General features: G+C 36.0%; 1 protein-coding gene across 1 annotated transcript in view; it reads right to left on the bottom strand.

Annotated features, from left to right (window-relative positions):
• Positions 1-23518, bottom strand: part of LOC117987029 (uncharacterized) — a 191278-nt gene that overhangs the window by 148116 nt on the left and 19644 nt on the right. The window contains exon 2 of the mRNA XM_034973994.2: positions 18980-19156. Coding sequence (XP_034829885.1) covers positions 18980-19025 — 46 coding nt within the window. The 5' untranslated portion in view covers positions 19026-19156. The remainder of the gene's footprint in view (positions 1-18979; positions 19157-23518) is intronic.

The raw sequence follows: 23518 nt of genomic DNA, 5'->3' as shown, positions 1-23518 counted from the left end.
CTCAATAGGTGTTTGGCTGCACTCAATAACTGCAGCCAAACACCTATAGTACGAACGGAGGCGTTATCGTGGAGCAGAATAAGATCTTTAGACAGCTTGTCCCTGCTTTTGTCTTTTATCATGTCTCTACTGCAACAATAAATGGCTTCAAGTTGGTACGTCTATTAATTTATTAATAACAGAGAGAACATACAATACAATGCAGAATAAAACCTACGTCATAGCCATATATAATATCAGGCAGGTCATTATGGGACCAGTGGTAATCAATCACTGAGACTAACGAACTTTCTTTATCAATTTCTGACTCTCTGAAGCAGAGAAATCAACATTTTGAGACGAAAATTTTGCCTATAGCTGCTCTACCTCTGTAGGATGTTAAACCGTGCAGATAGTATCAGCGCCATATTGTGTATTCAAACTGTTTATTCCGTTTTACAGTCATACATTTCCGTTTCCGTGACACACCTGCTGACGCGACGCCCAGTTTTTATACTTACCTACCTACGTAGGTACCTCGTACGTACTCGTAAATGTAAACAAAATATTATTTGCATCTGAGTTTAACCACGTTTAACTATGTGTCATACGAGTATAATAATTACTAATTACGAGTAGGTAAATTATCATCTTCTAGGCAAGCGTGCTCCATCTTAGGCTGCATCATCACTTGCCACCAGGTATGATTATAATATATCTATATAAGACTTTAAAAAAATTGGTTAGGTACACTGTAAAGTAGGACTTCTACACTACTTTACATATCCATATATACTAATATTAAGTTGGTAAACTATGCGAATGTGTGTCTGGCTGTCTGTCTTTTGTAAAGTTTGCAAGGCACATCCACTTACACAATTTTGACGAAATGAACAAAGGCAGCTTGTATCCCGACGATAGACATACCTAATTTTTATACTTAGGCAGTGGGCACAAAATAAAAGGCAAAAATCCATCTGAAGTCGTGGGGCATCATTTAGGTAGCTTTAAATAAAGACTAGCTAGGAACATCATGAACCTACAAGTACATTTATTCTTTACTAAACTACTATTACCGTTAGTACTATTATAATATATTCTGTGCTATTACTATACTATATATTTATAAATTATAATATACTAAGTAATAATTACTACACTAAAAAAATCTAATGGTTGTACAAAAAAAGATACGAAATACCCAAAATAAATGGAATGATAATGATAATGATAATGGAAACCGGAATATTAAAATTCCCGTCTGCGTCGAAGAAGGTACAGATATCTGATAATACGACAACAATGAACTGTCAACTAAAGTAATACCTACATCCCACGCTCTGCATCCATAGTACATAATATATGTAATTCCTATATTATCATACTATGTATCCGTTTAAACACCAGATAGCAAGGCCGCATGGCTGAGTGTAGACGTCTTAAGAAGAAGTCATTTTGTTAAATTGAACACAAAAATATTTTGGAAAGTGAACAGTGCTCATATAAACGAAACCCTACAATATCATGTGTGAAAGTAAGTATTGCTCGACTCGCAGTTTTGTATTGAGAAGTTATATATGTATATGTGAAGATTGAGATTCTTTCTATGTTCTTATTTTTTTTTATCACTGTACATTGCATTGCACCTATGTGATAAAGAGTTTTTATTAGATCAATTTTTAATACTTTTATTATAAAACTACGTGTTAGTTAATAATATGTAATACAAACGTAAACATGTTGGACTTCTGACTAACTTATATATTTTATCATAATATGTTTTTTTTATATTGGTAATGAAAGGATCAATCGAGTTCAAGTAGATTAACATAAAACTTTTAAAGCGATAAATGTCTTCAGATGATTTTATGATCCAAGATGATCGAAACTCAATTAAAACAAACGTTAATCATGATTAAACTGACGCCCAAGCATCAGATAGGCGTGTACTTTAATCTCCCTTGAGAAATTAACATCGAATTACTTAGTCAAACAGTCAAACAGGGTCATGAAGTAAGTAGGATCAACATCAGCTGATACTTTTTTAGAACATTTGCATTAATGTATAGAAAAAGATAATATCACAGTGTGTTATAGAACATTCAATGAAGTTGTAATAGTAATTATTGTACTGTAGTCAACTTTAGACTCTTGTAACGTGAAAACAAAGATATAAGTAACATAAAGATTAAGATAAACCGGATTATCGAGGAAAAGAAAAATTGGCTGGCTGTATAATTAACGTACAGTAAGTAGGTACAGTTTAAACGGCTGCGTCTGTTTATAAACTTGAAAATAATATGTTGTTAGCTTTTATTTAACATGGCGTGTTAGTATGTGGTCAAATCTTACAACTGAATTTAAGACCAGTTCCCCTACTGAATGGGATGAAATTCAGAATACATATATTGTAACTTTAATGACAATTTTTAATGGTAATAATATGGTACCATGAGGTGATCTCATGATGGAGGCAGGAGGTTGTCCTGGAGGAACTCCTGTACATCTCAACATACGTCCATAGTGATGTGGGCTCGTTAGATTTGTCGAGACAAGTATTGTAGACCTAGATGATTAACCATGCACGGTCTTATGATGCAGCCGGGAGGCAGTCATAGGAACTCCTGCCAGTACCTATCCATCATAACTTTGGCGTTTTTGGGCTCGTTGGATTTGTCTTGACATTATTCGTTTATATACGTGGCCTAGAAAAAATTTTATTTAAAAAAATGGGTTATTATAATTGAGGATATTATTATTGTAGGTCGCAGACGTAGTATTTTCAGAAATTCAACCCAAGCTAGAGCGGGACAGCTAGTTTCAACAATATGTATAATGCAAAACCTAATATTACAAATGCGAAAATGAGTCTCTATACATGTTTGTCTGTTCATCTGTTACCTCTTCACAAACGCGTGCAGAGATAACTTGTATCTAGATTCTAGACTACTTTTTATCCCGGAATAACAAAGAGTTTCCACAGCATTTTTAAAAACTTAAATCCTTGCAGACGAAGTCACGGGTATCATCTGATTCGATAAATCAGTTTTTCAGTGTAATATGATAATGAGGTTCATCTTCTAGGTAGTAGTAATATTATAAAAAAGCCGCAGTTAAAATGCAAATACTCATTATATTATATTATTACGTCGCGTACCTATACACTTTATACAAACTGGGAAAACCCGTACAACGCAACCTCGACTCACAAAAGCATCAATGATGTCGTTCAGATAGCAGAAATTGTTGGCAGCATGACATTTGCGATAGCAGAAAATACTCGTAGTAGGTACAAATCCATATTATCGTTATTGGAAAAACTTTATTTCCACGTTCCAAGAGTCTAAAGTCGACTCTAGAGTACAATAATTATTATTACAACTTCATTGTTATAGGGCCATAACACACGGTGATGTTATTATTTTTTTGCCGCGATAAGTATATTTAGATGAACAAAGTTATGGATTTTCATTGCCTACCAGTTACAGTAGGATCCAATTTAATGGTGGCTGAGAATAACGTTACAATAACATATCGCATATTAAAAACAAAACTCTACATTCCACCATTCAAAAATCTAGATTTTTCATTATGTCCAATAATTAAAGATTTGCGTTTACTAAAGTTACTCTTTAGTGTCATGTACCGAAAAGTACAACGGATGTATTTTTTCTTGTAGAATTATAGTTACAGTCCATGTACCCACCTAGTTGTAACTCAGTATGCTAATTTTTGAATAATCCATTTTTGTTTTCAAAGTGCGATATCAGAAATATAACGTACCGAGCAGTTTCTGTCTTACAGATCACGTCTCGTCAATGTTTGAATCGAACTATATTAACCGAGATGAAATCTTTTCAATTACAGATATGGCCAAATACGTCCTCATAGTAGTTGCTGCCGTGATGATGGCGCAAACTGAAGCCCGAGATATACCTGCATTGGTAACGAACAACAAGCTTGGACCGACGTACAATGAATTGCTCTATATCCTCCAATCTAGACATGGGGAGGTGGGTAACCGGCCGAAGCACTTAACGCCCTGCGCTCGAGCCATATTGGGATGCTGTAACAACAGAGTGATGAATGAGACATGTTCTGAAAATCTCAAATGTGGGGCGTACTTTTTTGACGACAATCCCTGTGAAGACAAATTTATCGTGGACGCTTTGCATGCCGCAAAACTATTTTATGAACAGTTTAACTTAGTAGCCGCGTAATATAATGATTATAAGAGGCCATCGGTTAAGGAAAATACGCGAAGTGAATCTTATTCAGTTACAAATTCGCCACTGACTGGATAATAATAACCTTCATTAAATTAATAAGTATAATATATAAGTATTCAAGATCTATACGAGAGAAACGTAAAGGCATAGAAATGTGAATATTAGTGAAATAAGTTGCTTTACAGAAAGGCATGCGGTGAACTTGCTGCAACCTTACCTTCGTGTGCTTTGACCTTTAGAAACGGGTAAAAATACCCATTCGTTGAGTCAAAGGATGTTCAAAGGGCATTTAGAAAAATAATTGTGTGTACGTATTGCATGATTGATATTAGTAGATACATGCAGAAATATTATCCTCATAAATGGTACCAATACCCTCTCTATAGATCTGAATTAGTGAAATTGAAACACTACAGTATAACTACTTCTAGGTATTACTTAAAAAATCTAGTCGATATACCTAGCTTAAGGCAGATCGATTTAGTATAAATGCTGTTCCTAAGTTTAAGCTAGAAATGTAAATAATTTATTGTTAATATAATATTTAGTTAACTGTATATTTAGTAAAACTGATTTTTTAACGTGAAGTAATTTTTAGTAACTAAAATATATCAACAGTACTTATTAATCTATAGATTCTATACTGTGCCAGCGGTCCTAACTCCTAATGTAATGTTACATATTATAAGGTAAAGCCCGGATCTGTACTGATATTTTTTAATAGCTACTTATCATAATGTTGTTATGATGTGTTGTTTTAATAGAAAATATTACAATTAAGCCTTAAGCTAGCCTTATCTAATTACCATACAAATCATGCCCGCGTGGAATGGTACCAAGAATACTGGCTGCACATTTTTGCGCTGGACAGCCAGGCTGATTCGTGCCGATCCGTGAAAATATGAGCCAGCCCTTGTGTCACCAGTTGAGGCTATTAATCGCGGTGAAACGTCTCGTATTTTTTTAACTTGCAAAAGTCTAATTTTAATTCCAACCCATCACTAGCCCACTACTGTGCACAGGTCTCCTCTCAGAATGAGAAAGATTCAGGGCATAGTGGCTGGCCGAGTGCGGATGTACAGCCTTCACTCTCCTTTTGAAAAGAGAAAATTATGGAGAACTCCCAGGCATGTAGGTTTCCTCACGATGGTTTCCTTCACCGTAAAATCAAATTATATCAAGCGGATATTTATTGGAAGGCAGCCCTAAGTGAAGCAGGCACAGTTTAGTTCAAGTTAATAATGTATAAATCCGGCCGGCTCTGGCGCGCAGCCAGCTTGATCCGGGCAACAAGTGAGCGTATATACTTGTGTTATACTCGACATTATACCAACCCAATAGACCAACGTTATTGTTCACTTGCCATTTATTATTGCTCTTATTTATTACTAGCATATTCCAGCGATTCTTCCGCTTGGATATCACAAATTTCAAAGTATACATGTAACTGTTGTAATTATTTGTTTTATATTAAGTAGGTTTGAGATTTTCCATGGAGGTATTTTCCTGGACCCTCGCTAAGAAATAATATTGAGAAATTTCAACGCGATTCATCAAAAACCTAAATCCAAGCGAAGTCGTAATAAAATCCAGTTAGAGATACGATGAATATTTCAGGACGATGACAATCCTACGGGCTACGTACTTTTTAACATAAAAATAAACTGTTTTTTATAAACGTTTACCGTTTTTGCGGTATTATTATGTGTAATTATGAAACCGCAACGACTTGTTGTGGTAATTCAAATAAATGATCCTTACAAGAAAGTTTTTTTTTTAAATATTTTAATGCACTTTGGCAACCCATGTATTAGGTAGATATACCTACGGGTAACATCGAAATATAAGTAAATTTTCGATAACTGCCTTATGACAAATTAAGTAATGTTTTTTTAAGTGGTAGATAACTTAAATTATTATATTTCAAAACTAGTGCTCAGCTTGGATAGATATTCCGAAAATCCTTTTAGGGGCCTAGAGGGGCCTATAATAAAGAACACCATGCAAAATATTAAATTTTTAGACTTAGCAGTTTAAGCTATACATACATTAATATGCCACTCCGTCAGTTTGTCTTTTTACGTGTATCAGCGGAAATCAAAATCATGTAAATTATTTACATTACTATACACAATACTTATTAGAGGAAATGATAAACTATGCAATTGTAAAGCATGTGATTTATGTATCATTTCTATTGTGGTGATCTGCGTCAGTTATATTTCGCTGATTTTATAATGTACTTTTAACAATAAAGTGAATAAATTATAACTGTAACAAATTATTACAAGTAATTAAATAAAATTAAACACAAATTGAAATTATTTTTTTGTAATCATTCCGACACTTTATGTACTTATTTAACCAAAAGGAGATATAAACATTCCAGAGATCTCAAGTCCTTTCTAAAGTTATGCCAACATTATAAAGCAAATATAATACGTAAAAAACCGGCAAAGTGCGATTCAGACTCGCGCACCAAGGGTTCCGTACTACAGTCGAATTTTTAGACATGATATGTGAGTGTACAGATGATGATAAATCAAAAACTATTATGCGTAAAAATAAATCAAAATCTCTACAGATAAAGCCTTCTCATGATACCCCACTTGGTATATTAATCTTACTGTAAAAGTTGAAAATACTTACTAAATTATTTGTTCATAAACACATTTTTTTTGTGATGTATCCGCAAATTCTCGGTTTTGTAACTCGGGGTAAAATATGGGTTTGAAATTTGTGTAGTTCACAGCAACGAAGTCGCGGGGATTACCTAGTAGGCAATATTGGGGCTTCTTTAGACTACTATTCAGGCTGCATATTGTGTCATATTCAACTTTTATGCAATACATTAAGGTTAAATAAGACACCTGTCGTCGGAATGGTCCCCTAAAGAAGCCCCTATCATGACAATAATTCATTCAAGTGTGAAACACCACGGTGGCAACTTCGATTGTTTTATGATAGGTATCTCTACATTTGCCTTTACCGTGGGGCACAATGATTGTAGCAATCAAATTGCAATCTCAATTTTCTTCCCTGAAATAAAACAGGGCAAGTTCCCTTATCAATCGCCTGTAAGTAATAAAAGTAGGTATGACGGTACACCTGGGATGCCTTTATTGCCTGTAAAATACTTTTTAAGGTTCCGTACCAGAAGGTTGCCAACCGGACCCTATTACTAAGCCTTCACTGTCCGTCCGTCTGTCCACTTGTCCGTCTATCAGCGGGCTGTATCTCATGAAATACATAGAGAATTATAATTAAGTATTAAATAGAGAAATTAAATTAAGTATTTCTAATGCTGCTATAACAATAAACAATAAAATACCAAGATAGCGAATTTCAAAATAGCCGCCATGCAATTTTTTTTAAGTAGTTAAGTACAATAGTGTTATGGTACGAAACTCTTCGTGTGCAAGTCCGACTCGCACTTGACTGGTTTTTGTTTACCAGTGGCTTCGCGTATTTTGATGGTCGTAATAAAAATTTGTGGTGTAATTAAAGATAATATTCCTACTACACAGCGAACGGTACACAGGAACAGTTTTGCGTAAACTGAAGTCAATGACTCAGTTTGACTCAGTTTTTAAAGCTTAACCTTTGACAAAGTTGGGCTTTTCAATATTGATTAGGTATAGGTCAGCAAACGTCGAAGTTGTGGATATAGTGAGCAATAATGTATTACTTAATAAGCATTTACGTAAAAGGATCCTTGGGAAAACCTTAACGCTGACTAAACTAATAGGTACGATCGTAAAACCGTGACTGATCGCTAGAATCTAATCGAATTTTAATAGGTTTCCATTGGCACAGCTTGAGATCTTAAAAATAATTATTTTTAAAGGAAATATGTTTTATTGTAGGTACACCAACATAAAAAAGAAAACTATTTGCCAATCCGCACTTGGTCAGCGTGGTGGACTAAGGTCAAACCCATCTCATTCTAAGAAGGAGATCCGTGATCATTAGGGATACGTTGATGATGATGATGATGATGATGATAGTTTATATCCACATCAAATAATTATCTTTCATAATATGGACCGTGGCAAATCGGTAATTAATAATAAAATCGGCATTATCGAGATCGAAACTGGATTTAACATTCACAGAAAGCGGATTTGCATACGTATACCTATACGTATTAGGTAGTAAATATTTAAATATCTACGCAATTTATAGTGGCCCTAATAGCACAGTTAACGACAGTTATGGAATTTCTAACAAAACGTCGAGGCTTTGTTATTCGTTCATTTGACACAGGTAGCCCTGAAGTGGCCCTATTTTTCTTTGATTTTACGTCACCATAGACTAATATTTGACATGTCGTCAATTCAGGATCAGATCTAGAACCTCAATAGCTCAACCGGTAAAGGAGTGGACTGAAAACCGAAAGGTCGACGGTTCGAACCCCGCCCGTTGCACTATTGTCGTACCTACTCCTAGCACAAGCCTGACGCTTAGTTGGAGAGGAAAGGGGAATATTAGTCATGGTTTAAAACTAAATCAGGCTTTAAACTGTCTTTATTTTTTCCAGATTAAAGAAGTAAATGAAGTCTAAATTACAAAGGATTACTCAGAAAAGCAATTTGTATGTATCTACTACCCGTGGTAGCAACGACGTAGCTCGTAAGCCCTTGGGGAACGTTTACTAAAGCTGTGATAGTATTTCTTCGCTTACTCTACGATATACACGTAAGCCGATAGGTACCTACTATGCAAAACAAATTGCGCCAATTAGTTACTCCTTTTTATATGTATTGTATTTTCTACTCTGTGCAATCAGTATTTATATTTCGTTCCTTTTTAACCGACTTCAAAAAAAGGAGGAGGTTCTCAATTCGTCGGAATCTTTTATTATTTTTTATTTTTTTATTTTTTATGTATGTTCCCCGATTACTCGAAGACGCCTGGACCGATTTTGAAAATTCTTTTTTTGTTTGAAAGGGTATACTTCAAAGTTGGTCCCATTTAAATTTGGTGAAGATCTGATGAACATCTTCGAAGATAGATACTGGAACTCCTCAACGGATAAGAGTAAATTGCTCGCGATCAGTGTAATAGCTTAGTAAACAGTCGATTTTTAACCAGTCATAGCATAATTCCATGGGGCCACTAAAAATTATGAAATAAATTTTTTTTCCAAAAAAAAATAAAAACCGACTTCGATACACAAACACTAAAAATTGAAAAATAATTTAATTTATTACCGAATATATTATGTATACAAGAGTTAATATAGTTCCATATAGTTTTGGGGTCGGTGCCAATGAGGTGCCATTGTAGAGTCTCATAAAAATATGAAGTCTAGACGATTCGCGCAGCTAAAGCTAATTGGCACCGGCACCAAAAAGTATTATTATGGAACTATATTAACTCTTGTATACATAATATATTCGGTAATAAATTAAATTATTTTTCAATTTTTAGTGTTTGTGTATCGAAGTCGGTTTTTATTTTTTTTGTAAAAAAAATTTATTGAGTTTTATTATAATTGAATTATAAAGGACTAGCTGATCCCCGCGGCTTCGCCCGCGTAGATTTAGGTTTTTAAAGATCCCGTATAGCCTATGTCACTCAGGAATAATGTAGCTTTCTACTGGTGAAAGAATTTTTAAAATCGGTTCAGTAGTTCTAAAGATTACCCCCTACAAACAAACTTAACGACATTACCTCTCAAACGTCCAATTTTAATCATTCAAAGACCAAATATTATCTCCATAAACTGTTCTTAGTGATGAAATCATTTATTTTGATAAGGATTAATAGCATGAGTAAAATAAACGCGTTTAAATGTAGTCCAAAAAAAATTCGAGATTTTTAAATAAAAAAATGGTTGCTGTGCCTCACTCGACATAGATGGGTATAGTGTGTCGCGGACTTTTTTGTAGATATTTATAAGATCTACAATTAATTAGAACATTTTATGGTTCTATCTTTTATAGTTTAGGCAGCGTACGCAAAATAAGTAACTTTTCTGGTTGATTTTTTACACCTTGTGTCCGAAAAACCCAAATATCTTACGGAACCCTATTTTTTTTCCAAAATAAAATATAGCCTATGTTACTCGTGGATAATGTAGCTTTCGAATGGTGAAAGAATTTTTAAAATCGGTCCAGTAGTTTTTGAGCCTATTCAGTACAAACAAACAAACAAACAAACAAAGTTTTCCTCTTTATAATATTACTAGCTGATCCCCGCGGCTTCGCCCGCGTAGATTTAGGTTTTTAAAGATCCCGTATAGCCTATGTCACTCAGGAATAATGTAGCTTTCTACTGGTGAAAGAATTTTTAAAATCGGTTCAGTAGTTCTAAAGATTACCCCCTACAAACAAACTTAACGACATTACCTCTTTATATAATATAGCTGACCCGCCCCGGCTTCGCTCGGGTGGAATTTTCGAACCGCGTCATTTACGGGAGCCGCGCGGGTACCTTACTCATAGATCTAAACTCCCCTCCCGCACGCGCACCCCCGCCTTGGTGACGCCCACTTCGCAACGGGCCGTGCAGCAGAAATCGTAATATTTTAATTTCGCCATAACTTCAAAACCAAACGTCCAATTTTAATCATTCAAAGACCAAATATTATCTCCATAAACTGTTCTTAGTGATGAAATCATTTATTTTGATAAGGATTAATAGCATGAGTAAAATAAACGCGTTTAAATGTAGTCCAAAAAAAATTCAAGATTTTTAAATAAAAAAATGGTTGCTGTGCCTCACTCGACATAGATGGGTATAGTGTGTCGCGGACTTTTTTGTAGATATTTATAAGATCTACAATTAATTAGAACATTTTATGGTTCTATCTTTTATAGTTTAGGCAGCGTACGCAAAATAAGTAACTTTTCTGGTTGATTTTTTACACCTTGTGTCCGAAAAACCCAAATATCTTACGGAACCCTATTTTTTTCCAAAATAAAATATAGCCTATGTTACTCGTGGATAATGTAGCTTTCGAATGGTGAAAGAATTTTTAAAATCGGTCCAGTAGTTTTTGAGCCTATTCAGTACAACCAAACAAACAAACAAACAAACAAACAAACAAACAAACAAACAAACAAAGTTTTCCTCTTTATAATATTAGTGTAGATTTCGCAATAAACAAAATAATAAAACTTAAATTAAATATGGAAAAAAATCATGCCCCAATGTAAAATTTAGGTACGTTTGACATTCTAAGTAAAGTATAGTCCGTGACAGGTCGAAATGTCTATCGGGGTATGAGGCGGGGGGACGCCCAACTTACCCGTACGTCAACCGCGCTCGCCCGCACCGGGTTAGCGCGGGGGCTGTGCAGGTGTGTGGGGCGTTCCCTCCCCGATTGCCATTTCGACCTGTCGCGTACTGTACTTCGTAACCGATCGCTTTAATTAACATCTGCATACTAATTCATTGAGACTAAAATAATCGAGCCCATCCTAATACATCTGTAGGGTTAGTATACCTATTATTTTATAATATTTTATATCGCGCCAACGTTTTTCGTACGTAAAATGTAGGTACATCAATGACCAGGCGCTCAGAACGGAAGCCATACGAAAATATAGTGGTGTTACCTACTGAATGCATGTATTTAAATCAATGAATTTTATTTACTTAGGTCCTTTTTCTTTTTTTAATTCTAACAAATAGCCCTTGATGCAATATCACCTGGAGGGAAGTGACAATACAGTCTAAGATGAAAATGCCTAGTGCGTTTTCAGTAGACTGTATTGTCACTTTCCATAGGCAGTAGGCATATCCCTAATCGTTTCTACCCGGCATCGTACTGGAACGCTAAATCGCTTGAAGGGTATCGTGAACCAGCATCAACTAAAACCTCCCACCAGACGAGACCGGAGACAATGTAGCAATTTTAAATTCCCAAATAGCCCTGCTGAAAATAAAGTTCATTTGTTAAACCAATATTTCATGCCAAAGCAATTACGCCGAACGGCAGAACCCTTTCATGGTGACGGGTACTTTATTCCACGCTGAAACAAATTTGATTTAATATCGACGAGGATCAAGCAGCCAAAATCATAACGTTTTTCATTGTCCTCGCATATTGGCTCTTTCATTTTATTTATTAATAGAAGGAATACTTAGTTGGGTAGATGTCTAGAGATGAAAATTTTAAGTCATGTAATTTGAGTAATATTTTATGACCCTGAAGAATGCTTGTCAGATATCCATACTTTCTAGACGTCCAGGTAGGTACATAAGTTAAAACAATAACAAATTTTATTGTACACCAGTTGTAGACCATACCTTACTCAACTACAACTCAGTATGTTTTTCAAGGGAGCAATTAAGGAACCCTATTAATTGCCCTCAAAAGAAAAAAGGTTTTCGCAGCTAACGAGTCTCTGTGTTAATTTTGGCTCAACGTTTTCACGCAAGGTAGAGCTCGGATACCTGAATAGAATATAATAACGAGTTTCGTTTGTTTAGACCTCCTTATTACGTGACTTACTTACATATTTATAGCGTTTCTGAAACTCGACAGTCATTCAGGTTTTCATTTTGCTGTAAGTACCTAAATCAAATTATTTAATTTTCGAATATTCCTGTTCTCCATTGGACTACGATATTTTCCTATCGTTTTTATAATGCTAAATTTTATGTTTAACTAGCTGATGCCCGCGACTTTATTCGCGTGGATTTAGGTTTTTAAAAATCCCGTGGGAGCTCGATTTTTCGGGATAAAAAGTAGCCTATGTCACTCTCCAGGTCTTTAACTATACCCATACAAAAATCACATCGATCCGTTGCGACTTGATTGAAGGACAAACCAACACACATTCGCATTTATAATATGGGTACTGATTTAACCAAGATTGGTTTAGCTTCCATTAATATTGATGAAAGCTTAGCTTAGCTTGCAAAAAAGCAACTTTAACCTATAATATACCTACTGATTAAAATAGACTGGTGTGCTGTTCTCTAACGCTAAAGGCTTTAAAATTACTTCACGACTTAAAAGAGTTGTTGTACCAATTAGTGCTCGGATCTGTATAACGTCAGAGTTAAAAGGGCTTTATTCGTAGAGCGCTACGAACTAATATCTATACCTATCTGTGGTTTTCCAGATTTCCATTAAAATATTGTTTTAAAGTTACACGGTCTTAAGAATTTACATACAAATCTGGAAAATCCCCGAATTAGATATCTAAATATATAAAATGAAAATGTGACCGACTGACCGATGTACAATGTTTCTTGCCGGCTACTATATTTGACTAGTACCTATTCTTTGACATTGGCTACCGACGAAAATCGGTCTAGAGAACATTATTTATTATTGTTATTTTCCTATCGGCACTTAATGATCTGTGATAAAAACCAACAATAATTAATTTATAATAATATTATATCAAAAGACACATTAAACTAAATCTGGAATCTCTGGTGACGTAAGCAATTACTAAGAAAGGGGTTTGGAAAAATCCCGCGAGATCTAACAATGTGGGAATAATGAGATTAACGCTCGCTGTGTAAAATAAGCAGATAACGATAATAATAGTTTATTTACTATATATAAAATATAAATTGGAAATCACTTTATTCCAAGAAAAACCCTACTATCATGTAACGGGGTCTACTACTATAGAACGGGGTCACAGCTCTCAGGGATAAGGAATCCATACAGACTACATAAAGTAGATTCGTGATTAATCAGTGCATTTGAATAAAGAACATAGAGGACAGAAAAAGAAGACTTAAAATTCAAAATGCATGTCTGTAGCAGGTTATACGTCGTTCGGCGCCGCGCTCATTAATGCATCGTCAGTCGTGTACCGCCACCGCTTATGTAACGCTATTTATAACGTGTTCTGGTTTTTAATCACTGTTTCTTATCGTTGAAAAATTGCTAGCTGCGAAGCTCTAGAATTTAAACCTATTTCATGAAACACAGCTGTAGTTATCCATAAGACTAACATTTTGAATGTGCTACCTTTTCAAGGCCTACGCGTTTAACCAATTTAGACGAAATTTGGTACAGAGAAGCTTGCATTCCGGGAAAGGTCATAGATTTTTTTAAGTTCCAGAAAACTAAATCTACATTAGCGTGGTTGGCATCATTGTGTTGTACAGCTGGTATGAGTACAGGCAAAACATTTAAAAAACCGGCCAAGTGCGAGTCAGACTCGCGCACTGAGGGTCCCGTACTACAATCGTATATTATCGACATTTTGCACGATAAATCAAAAACTATTATGCCTAAAAATAAATAAAAATCTGTATCAGAATGTACAAGTAAAGCCCTTTCATATCATACCCCACTTAGTACAGTAATCGTACTTTGAAAGTTGAAAATAGCAATATTTGTTCATGAACACATTTTAATTTTTTTCTTGTGATGTAACCACCAATTCTCGTTTTTAGATTTTTCCCCTCATGTCTGCTAGAAGACATACCTTCCTGCCAAATTTCATGATTCTAGGTCAACGGGAAGTACCCTGTAGGTTTCTTGACAGACCGACAGACAGACAGACAGACAACAAAGTGATCCTATAAGGGTTCCGTTTTCCCTGTTGAGGTACGGAACCCTAAAAAGATCAGATATAATAATTATGTATTAGATTGCAAGTACAAGAGACCAACTACTACCGAAGGGTTAAGGTACCTAATAACAGGCGTGTTGAATCAATGAATCATTAAAAATGTCTGCTAAACTGCTTTGACGTCAAGGATTTGGAAAATACGTCCATGATTACGCAAAAAAAATGTTGTATCGATTAAATCTGCACGAAAAAGTATAAATTATACCTACCTACCGGTTTCATTTAATTGCGCTTATAATATATACCGCCTCTAAATTTTAGGTAGAATAGAATAGAAGAATAGAAAAGTTTTTTAACAAAGTAAATTTTTCGTGAGTGCTTTCGAATCGCTAGTCCGGAATGACTTTGCTACCGAAAATACCCAATAAGAAACAGCCGGTTCCTCTTTTTAAAAATTCGAATTACAATAATTCGAATTTTGAAAAAGAGAGAGAGATCTTACATTTTTCGTAGTGACAGTATGAGTATGACAAATGAGTATCGAATCGCCACGATAACTTCTAAGCTTCTAAACACTACTACTGCGACACCTAAAACCTAGAATAGGACTTCTCACTTCTGTACTCTACGCTCTTAAAAAATGCGATCTCATGGTGGTAAAAGATGATGAAATTGAAGTCTAAGATGGATAATTCATTCTTAAGTAAGTAATTGCAGTCCCGCGCATTGCTGAAACGAGTCTATTTTAATAGTTCGTTCACCTTCATAGAAATCTACTTTATCCAGAAGTATCATAAGCAATATAATATTATATTTAAATATTATACCCAACTACCTATCAAATTTCACCCGAACGAAGCTGGGTGTATCAGCTAGTAGCATATAGAACTAGTTAAGTACCTATATGGAACTAAAAAGTACACCAACGTATTTTTATCGGGCTCGAGTAAAATGAACACAATCTATACTTCTAGGTATACTAATATTATAAAGAGAAAAGATTTGTATGTTTGTTTGATAAACTCTGAAACTACTGAACTGATTTTAATAATTCTTTCACCTTTCGAAATCCACGTTATTCAGAAGTAACGTAGGCTATAAATTGCATATCATGAACCACGGACGAAGTCGTGGGCAAAAGCTAGTAGGTCTATATTATAAAGTAGGTATACCTATTGGTTGCAGATTCTGGTGACTGGATTCAATTCCCAACGCGACTCCATCATAAATTATTGTGCAAATGTATATATAGTACCTAGTCCTAAGAATTGAATGAAATCCGAAAAGCCGGCGATTCTAACCCCACCGGTTGCACTATTTAATAATTGTCGTACCTACTCCTAGAACAAGCTTTACGCTTACTTAGTTGGAGGGGAAAGAGGAATGTTAGTCATGATTAATAATTGTGTGTGTAAACAATAATATTACATATTTTGATCGACAAATACCTAACCTTCTACTAATTCAATTTTGCTTGTCCAATTTTGTGTGAAAAATTTGATTAAGCCCCAAATTTCATCGCGCAATAAGTTTGGTAAATATAAGTTTGTTAGGCATTTGTTTGTCCAATATCCAAAGTAAAGGGCTGATGAAAATCGGCAAGGGAAAATCCTCCGACGCTACGCCCTCTGTAATGAACCCATTTATTCCGTCTGAAACTCGATACAGGAAATGTAGGAGTTTCGAGGAAAAACATAATATTGCTTCAAGCGAGCTTTTTGATATCGTCAAAAGCTTCGATGACGTTGACCAAAGGTCATCAAGGTCAAGGGATGGATGAAAGTGGTGTCGATGTCGGTGCGGTTAGTTTTGTTATATATTTCAAATTAAAAAAAAAATTTAAAAAACCGACTTCATCTTAACATTTTGAGCTACTTATTTAAGATACCGATACAAAATAAACTAGTCTAAGGGCCGGTTGTTTCAACAAACTTTGACGGACACGTAACGGACTTTAAATATGGCGCTAACGAACGTAAGTAAAGAAAAAGCGTTGATTCAGCATCTATTAGCGCTAACGTTCGTTAAAAAGTTACGTTTACGTTAACCGGTGCTGTCGCCATTGGTGATCGTCAAATCAGTTCGTAACTTCATAATTCTTACAAACGGAATATTTTATTTATAATTAATAATGGAATCAATTTAATTCTAAGCTTTTAATGGTAGTTTTTTTGAAGATGAAAGAGAATTTGTAAGAACGTAAAAGTGTTCAAAATTCGAAGTAGCAATGTTAATAACTATGTATATAATTTAATATACTTAAAATGAAATAAAAAAAGGATACGGAGAAGTAAGTTAATTTTTAGGGTTAGTTTCGCAACCAAAATAACAATGACGAACAGTTTTTTGTACAATGAAGCAACGCACTTAAATTAACAGATGTTAAAGTTCGTCTACGTCTGTTGTATTTTAACGAACGTATCTTACGAAGACCAATGCTTTGAAACAACCGGCCCTTAATTGGCATAGGTAGGTACGTGGGCTGGCGTCCGAGTCGTAGTCTAGCCATTTCTTATAAAATTCTTTGTCTGCGGATAGAATCCCACCTGCCAATATGAACCGACTAGAGAGTAGCGTGCTATATTGGCTACCAGCCAACAGGCCATGCAAAGGTACCCAGGGGAGCGATTCCGGTCCTTCACTAGAGTAATTTTCGCCTGGAGCTGGAGCTTAACACTATGCTATTGCGATTTCGATCAAGAACTATACAGTATCTTTCTGGCGCCAGTAGTGTAAATCGAGTGGAGAGTTACGTAAATCCATACAAATTTTTACTTTATAAATGTAAAATTATGTTATGTTTGCTTGTGCGAAGTCTATGTATAACTTATATTTTAATCCTTACGTATTTTCATTTTTTAACTTAATTTAATTGGTAATTAATATTCAAACACCAGTTACAACCGTATAAAATGTATAAAGCTCATCATACATTATTTCAACCTATTGTAACTGCATTTTATTGAATAAATAAATCATTCCTTCATTAATTCATTTAGTGAGTCATTCATTCATTCATTCATTCATTTATTCATTCATTCATTCACATGTAACCTATAATGATGATAATGAAAAGAGTATCCGGCTGAGTTTGTTGTGGGTTTCTACTCAGAGCAGGGCGCGCTTGGAACCCTCGTAGCTTTAATTTAAAGTTTATGTAATTAATTATCACCATTACATCAATTATTATTATCTAACAAAATATTCAACCTATTTGTGTGTTGTAGTATATCTGTCTGTCTGTCTGTCTGTTATTTTACGATGTTTTCCTTCACCGTTAAAGCACGTGATACTTAATTGCTTAAAGTTAGAGGAGGATCTTCCAACGGGTTTTACTCAATACATATTTTTACCCCCATTACGCATAATCTGCGCAACTCATGCTGGTATAAGGCGTCTTTCCTCCACGCGTTTTTACGTCTGGGTTATTTTATTATTGTCGCTGATGTCTAGAAATTGCCAAGTTTTTCGACCTGAAACGATACCTAAATAGATGTTTTCAGACGTAAGCCAAAATTGAAACTGTTTTTACACTTTTGTATACTTATCCATATATTTTTATTTGATAAAGAAACCGTGAATACTTAAAACATTAAGAAAATTAACTTTAAACATTTCTCAACCAGTCTGATTTATTTAAGAAAAAACTATTTTCTAAAAAATTTCCCTTTAAAATATTGCGCCTGTTTGCATGACACAACTGTGTTCGCTAGAAAAACTTGTCGGTAATACAAAAATGAAATTCGGTCTGATTCCGCTGACGTTGGTAGAAATTACATAGTAGTCCAGGTCGGGATCATTTGGAAGAGAGAGAAGAGTTTAGGCGACAGAAAGAAAAGCGTTTAAGTTTTAGCTGCGTGCTGCGATGCGAGCTGAATTTCATTTTATTGCGTCGTAACAAGAGTCGCTATTTATTTAAACATCTTTGCGGAGTGAGCCATCTGTACCTGGAACGTCAACATCATTGATGTTAGAAGGCCACCCCATCATTATTATCAACTGATAGACCTCCACTGCTGGGTCCACTACCACACACCACGATCTTGCGCCGCCTGAATCCAGCGGCTTCTTGCGTTTCGCTTGATGTCTATCCATCTAGTTGGGAGTCTTCCAACGCTTCGCTTTCCGGTGCGAGGTCACCATTCTAGTACCTTGGGACCCCATCGTCTATCGGTTTTCCGAACTATGTGCATTCCCAGTTCAGTTATGCAAGCCGTTAAGCTATGTCGGTTACTTAATAGTACCTGGACGGTTCTGTGTTACAGCTAAACTTACATTTCTGTGAGTCAGTCTTGTGCGGCGACTTCTTGTCTCGCACCATGGCTGCGAGCGAGCGGCGCGGGCGCGCGAGCTGCGGGGTCTGCGGCGGCCAGCGCGGGCGTGCGCTATACTATCGGCCACGGCACGAGCCCCCGCTCATCGCCACTGTGTTCTCGTGGTTGTGCCAGACTCCTGGAAACAGCACAATATAGTTGGTACAAGCACAGAATCATCTTTGTCATGATCAATCTATCACCGACCCATTACCTATAGTACCAATTACCCGATACCAATCGGGGAGGGAACGTCCCGCACACCCGCACAGCCCCTGTGCTAGCCCGGTGCGTTGTGCGGGTGACGTGCGGGTGTGTGGGGCGTCCCCCCGCCTCTAACCCCGATTGCCATCTCAACCTGTCGCGGACTATACTGACCACGGGCCCTCCTCTCAGAATGAGAAGGCTTCGGACCATGGTCTGCCATTTCTTAATCTTCTACAGGTAGATACATATAAAATACTGGTCTTGACTGATTGCGTTCATCTATTAACGCACTTCCTAACCACTGGGGATAGAAACTTGAAATTTTGACAGTAGGTTCGTTTTATGACGTGGACATTCCCTAAAAAGATTTTTGCATCGATGGATTTTTGGAAATTCAACCCCTAAGGGAGTTAGTTACATAGGTAACGAAAGTTTTTATAAAAGTCTGTCTTTCATATACATAACATAATATATTTCTTGAATTTTCAGCTATAAATAAAAAATACGTGTTTCAGCAAATTTTTTTGGGAACACAACCACCTCACCAACTTTCAAAAATTCCACTTCCACGGGGCGGGTCAGCTAGTATAGTAGGTACTTATAAGTAACTATAAGTTTTCGTAGATATGTATAGGTACCCAGTCCTATTTAAATATAGTTTTTAAGTACCATTAAACATTTCATAAACCAGATAATATACTATGCAAATGCATATCACATTGGCATATAAAATCCGGTATCCGGCATCCGGTGAAACCGGGGCGAAAGTGCAGATATGAAAATACGACTTACTGAATCACCCCTTAACACCCAGGACTTGCACGAGTTGCTTTAGGGTATTATAATATAGGGCAAACTTGAAGTACGCAGCTGCGACCGAAGATACAAAATAGTGCACTCTAAATGTACAAAAAGCGACCATACGAATCGCGGTTGCGCATTTTACTCTCCATACATTTTTTTTTTCAGAGCGTTGTTTCTAAGCCTTGAGGCTACCTAAAAGCATAATATATTCTATAGTACGCGACAGGTCGATATGGCAATCGCGTTATGGGGCGGGGGGACGACCCGCACACCCGCACGTCACCCGCGCTTTCCCGCACCGGGTTAGCGCGGGGGCTATGCGGGTGTGCGGGGCGTCTCTACGTCGTAATATATACCTACGGATTATATCCGCAAAATACTCTGAACATAGATACAATAGTGTACCTCCAACACCTCTCTAAGTAAAGGTTGTATTGAAATGTAGGAAAAGGAATCTTATCTTTTGTTGTTCAAATTACTTTATTGTTCTGGGAATTAACTTACTACTTATTCATTTCAGACACAGAAAACCTAAATAATAAATTCAGCACTTTGTTCAGCTTATACATTATTCATTAAATTATACTAAGATACTACTGAGTAATAGTAATGCTGAAACAGACAGGGACCGCCATCTTAGCCCCCGCTGTTTTAATCAATTAACTATGTATTTTATCAACGTCGTTAAATGCCCTTAAGTATTATAAAATTAGCTCCAGCAGAGACCCCAATTCGCTCTCCTCTAATTCAATTGTATTCGTAGGGACTTAGTTCTGTCTTATAATTCCTACTCCCTATGTATTTAATAAAAATGTATGTAAGTAGGTATGATAAGTTTAATAAATTGCTAAAGTATCTGGCAGGGGGTCACCACAATACTAAGTGGCAATGTATGACGTGATTTCTAATACTACTCAAAAGAAAATATAAAAAAACTAGCTGATGCCCGCGACTTCGTCCGCGTGGAATTAGGTTTTTAAAAATCCCGTAGGGACTCTTTGATATTTCGAGATAAAAAGTAGCCTATGTCACTTTCTAGGTCTTTATCTATCCCTATGCAAAAAATCACGTCAATCCGTTGCACCGTTGCGACGTGATTGAAGGACAAACCAACAAACCAACAAACAAACACACTTTCTCATTTATAATAAGGGTACTGATTAGACTTTATAATGTGACGTAAGATTTTTTACACCTTTATTACCTGTTATCTCCCAAAGCTACCATAATCCCAATTTTATAGCTGCTGATCATTCCTCCCTGTGCTGGGTACAATACGCAGATAAACTTTCAGCTTTTATAAAATAACAAAGATCTGGCACGCGCTGGCTCTTAGTCCATAATTTCTATCCATAAATAGAGTTCAAAATTATAACAGAGCTCGTTTCATCATTGAACCTAAATGTTTATTGGAGCGAGAGAATTCATTAACCTTCCGGAAAAACGATCAAAGCGATTTAGAACCCATTACCTTGATGTCGCCGTGCTGACGGCGCATAGGACCGACTAATCACTGGTGACGCCTGCAGCCGAATGAGGATAAACGTTGCTACAACTACTTGCTATAATATCTTTGTCACCAACGAAAGCCGAATTTGGGATAAACTACTAAATTTGGCCAGTCAAACCTGATTTTGGGAGAAACTATAGTCCGTTACTCCTTAGTTTACTTATAAGAGAAACAAATCGTAGAAACCTCAGAGAAACATGTAGGCGACGTGATTTTTCCAGAGCTTTAGACCTTCTAAAGTTAGGTTTTTCACTCGTATAAATCATGATTTTATTGACAGATCGTGGCAATAAGGTCGTAGAGACCGCGTTGCCTCTTACGTATTCCAGCGAGAAGCTACTTGTTTATACCTTTTAAGAAAACTAAGGAAAACTAAAGTATAGTTTTGCCTAGGCCAAACAAGTTAATCATGTGTTATGTTAATTCTCGGGGTAATAAACTAGGATGTCCTAAGTATGTTACGCCAGAAACCCGTTTGTCGCCCCTTGCTTTGCGAGATTCTGGCTTTTTACAAGAAGAAAAACTGTCAAGTCAACTTGTTGGAATTTTCAAGGTGCTGGAATTTCCGAAATCATGGTTTAAATAATAGTCATTCAGAGGGTGTTGGAGGAAGGTAGCCATGCTTGTTCCAAGACTCTCTACGTGATTAAATCAGATAGAGGAGATCCGTAGAAGAACCAGAGTGACCTACATAGCACGAATCGTCAAGCTGACGTGGACTCACACTCCATATAGTGGACGTAGTGAACGGGATTCATAGTTTGATGGAAAACTTTTGTTTTTGGGGTCCTAAAAACGACGACCTTTATATCATGGCATTATGATATTCTTATTACTTATTAACAAATTATTTCACTGATCAATATCACTCGAAAGGACCATCTTAGACCTTGGGATACTTTGTGTATCAAATATTTATTTTACACAAAATAGGCACAGGCAGTGAACGTTAAACTGAAATAAAAGGGCTTCGAGAAGATTTTATCGCTGGAAGCAATATTCTCCAGACGATCCTATGCGACAGTATGAACAATCTTGAAGGCGGGTCAAAGCTTAGCGCAATATATTTGAATAAAGCTGAGTTTTATTTTATAAATAAATACCGGTCCGACTCCTCACGGGATAACTTATGTATTCATAATAATATTATGTACCTACCTATATATAGGAACTTTCTCCACAATCGCCATCACAACCCATCGCCGGCTCACTACTGAGCATGGGTCTCCTCACAGAATGCGAAGGATTTAGGCCGTAAGTGAAAAGTTGAACAAAATCCGTTCATTACTTTTTGGGATTAGCATTTTCAAGCCGCCAAATGCGGCTGACTTTTACACAGACATCAGTTATGATATGCAATGAAATGTATTATTAAGTTAAATAATTACAGTAATATACATTAGAAACCTAATAGGAAAGTAATAATCGTAATAAATCTTCTCTATGGTATGAATTTCCATATGAACTATCTCTAGGCAAAGTTTTTCACCTTCTTAAAAGCTCTTTACTACTGAGAAGGTAAGCTTTTAAAAAACGTAACTATATAAGTATAGTGAACAATATAATTTGTTTTTCTGGATCAAATGTCCTGTTTTTACTTGAATATTATTAAAACCCAGCTGTTTTAGCACACAAGCTGTGTGACCATGAAAACAGCGCAGTTTATCAGGTGTCAGCCTGACGAATCTAGTCTCAAACACAACATTGCACAATATAGGCATTTGGGCTTAGCAGCCAAAACAGGGTATGAAAATAAAGAACATGAATTTACATAATGTGGATGAATATTGTGAAGTTATAGCTAATTGTGACTTTGATAATAATATCTTAGCTACTTTTCACTTTTAAAAATCCTTACTTAGCGGATGCCTAGCTATCTGCATGCCAAATTTCAGCCCGATTCGTCCAGTAGTTTAATCTGTGCGTTGATAGATCAGTCAGTCAGTCAGTCACCTATTCCTTTTATATATTTAGATTACG

This window comes from Maniola hyperantus, chromosome 12, assembly GCF_902806685.2.
Source record: "Maniola hyperantus chromosome 12, iAphHyp1.2, whole genome shotgun sequence".
NCBI classification, from domain to species: domain Eukaryota; kingdom Metazoa; phylum Arthropoda; class Insecta; order Lepidoptera; family Nymphalidae; genus Maniola; species Maniola hyperantus.
This window is presented reverse-complemented; position numbering and strand designations above follow the sequence as displayed.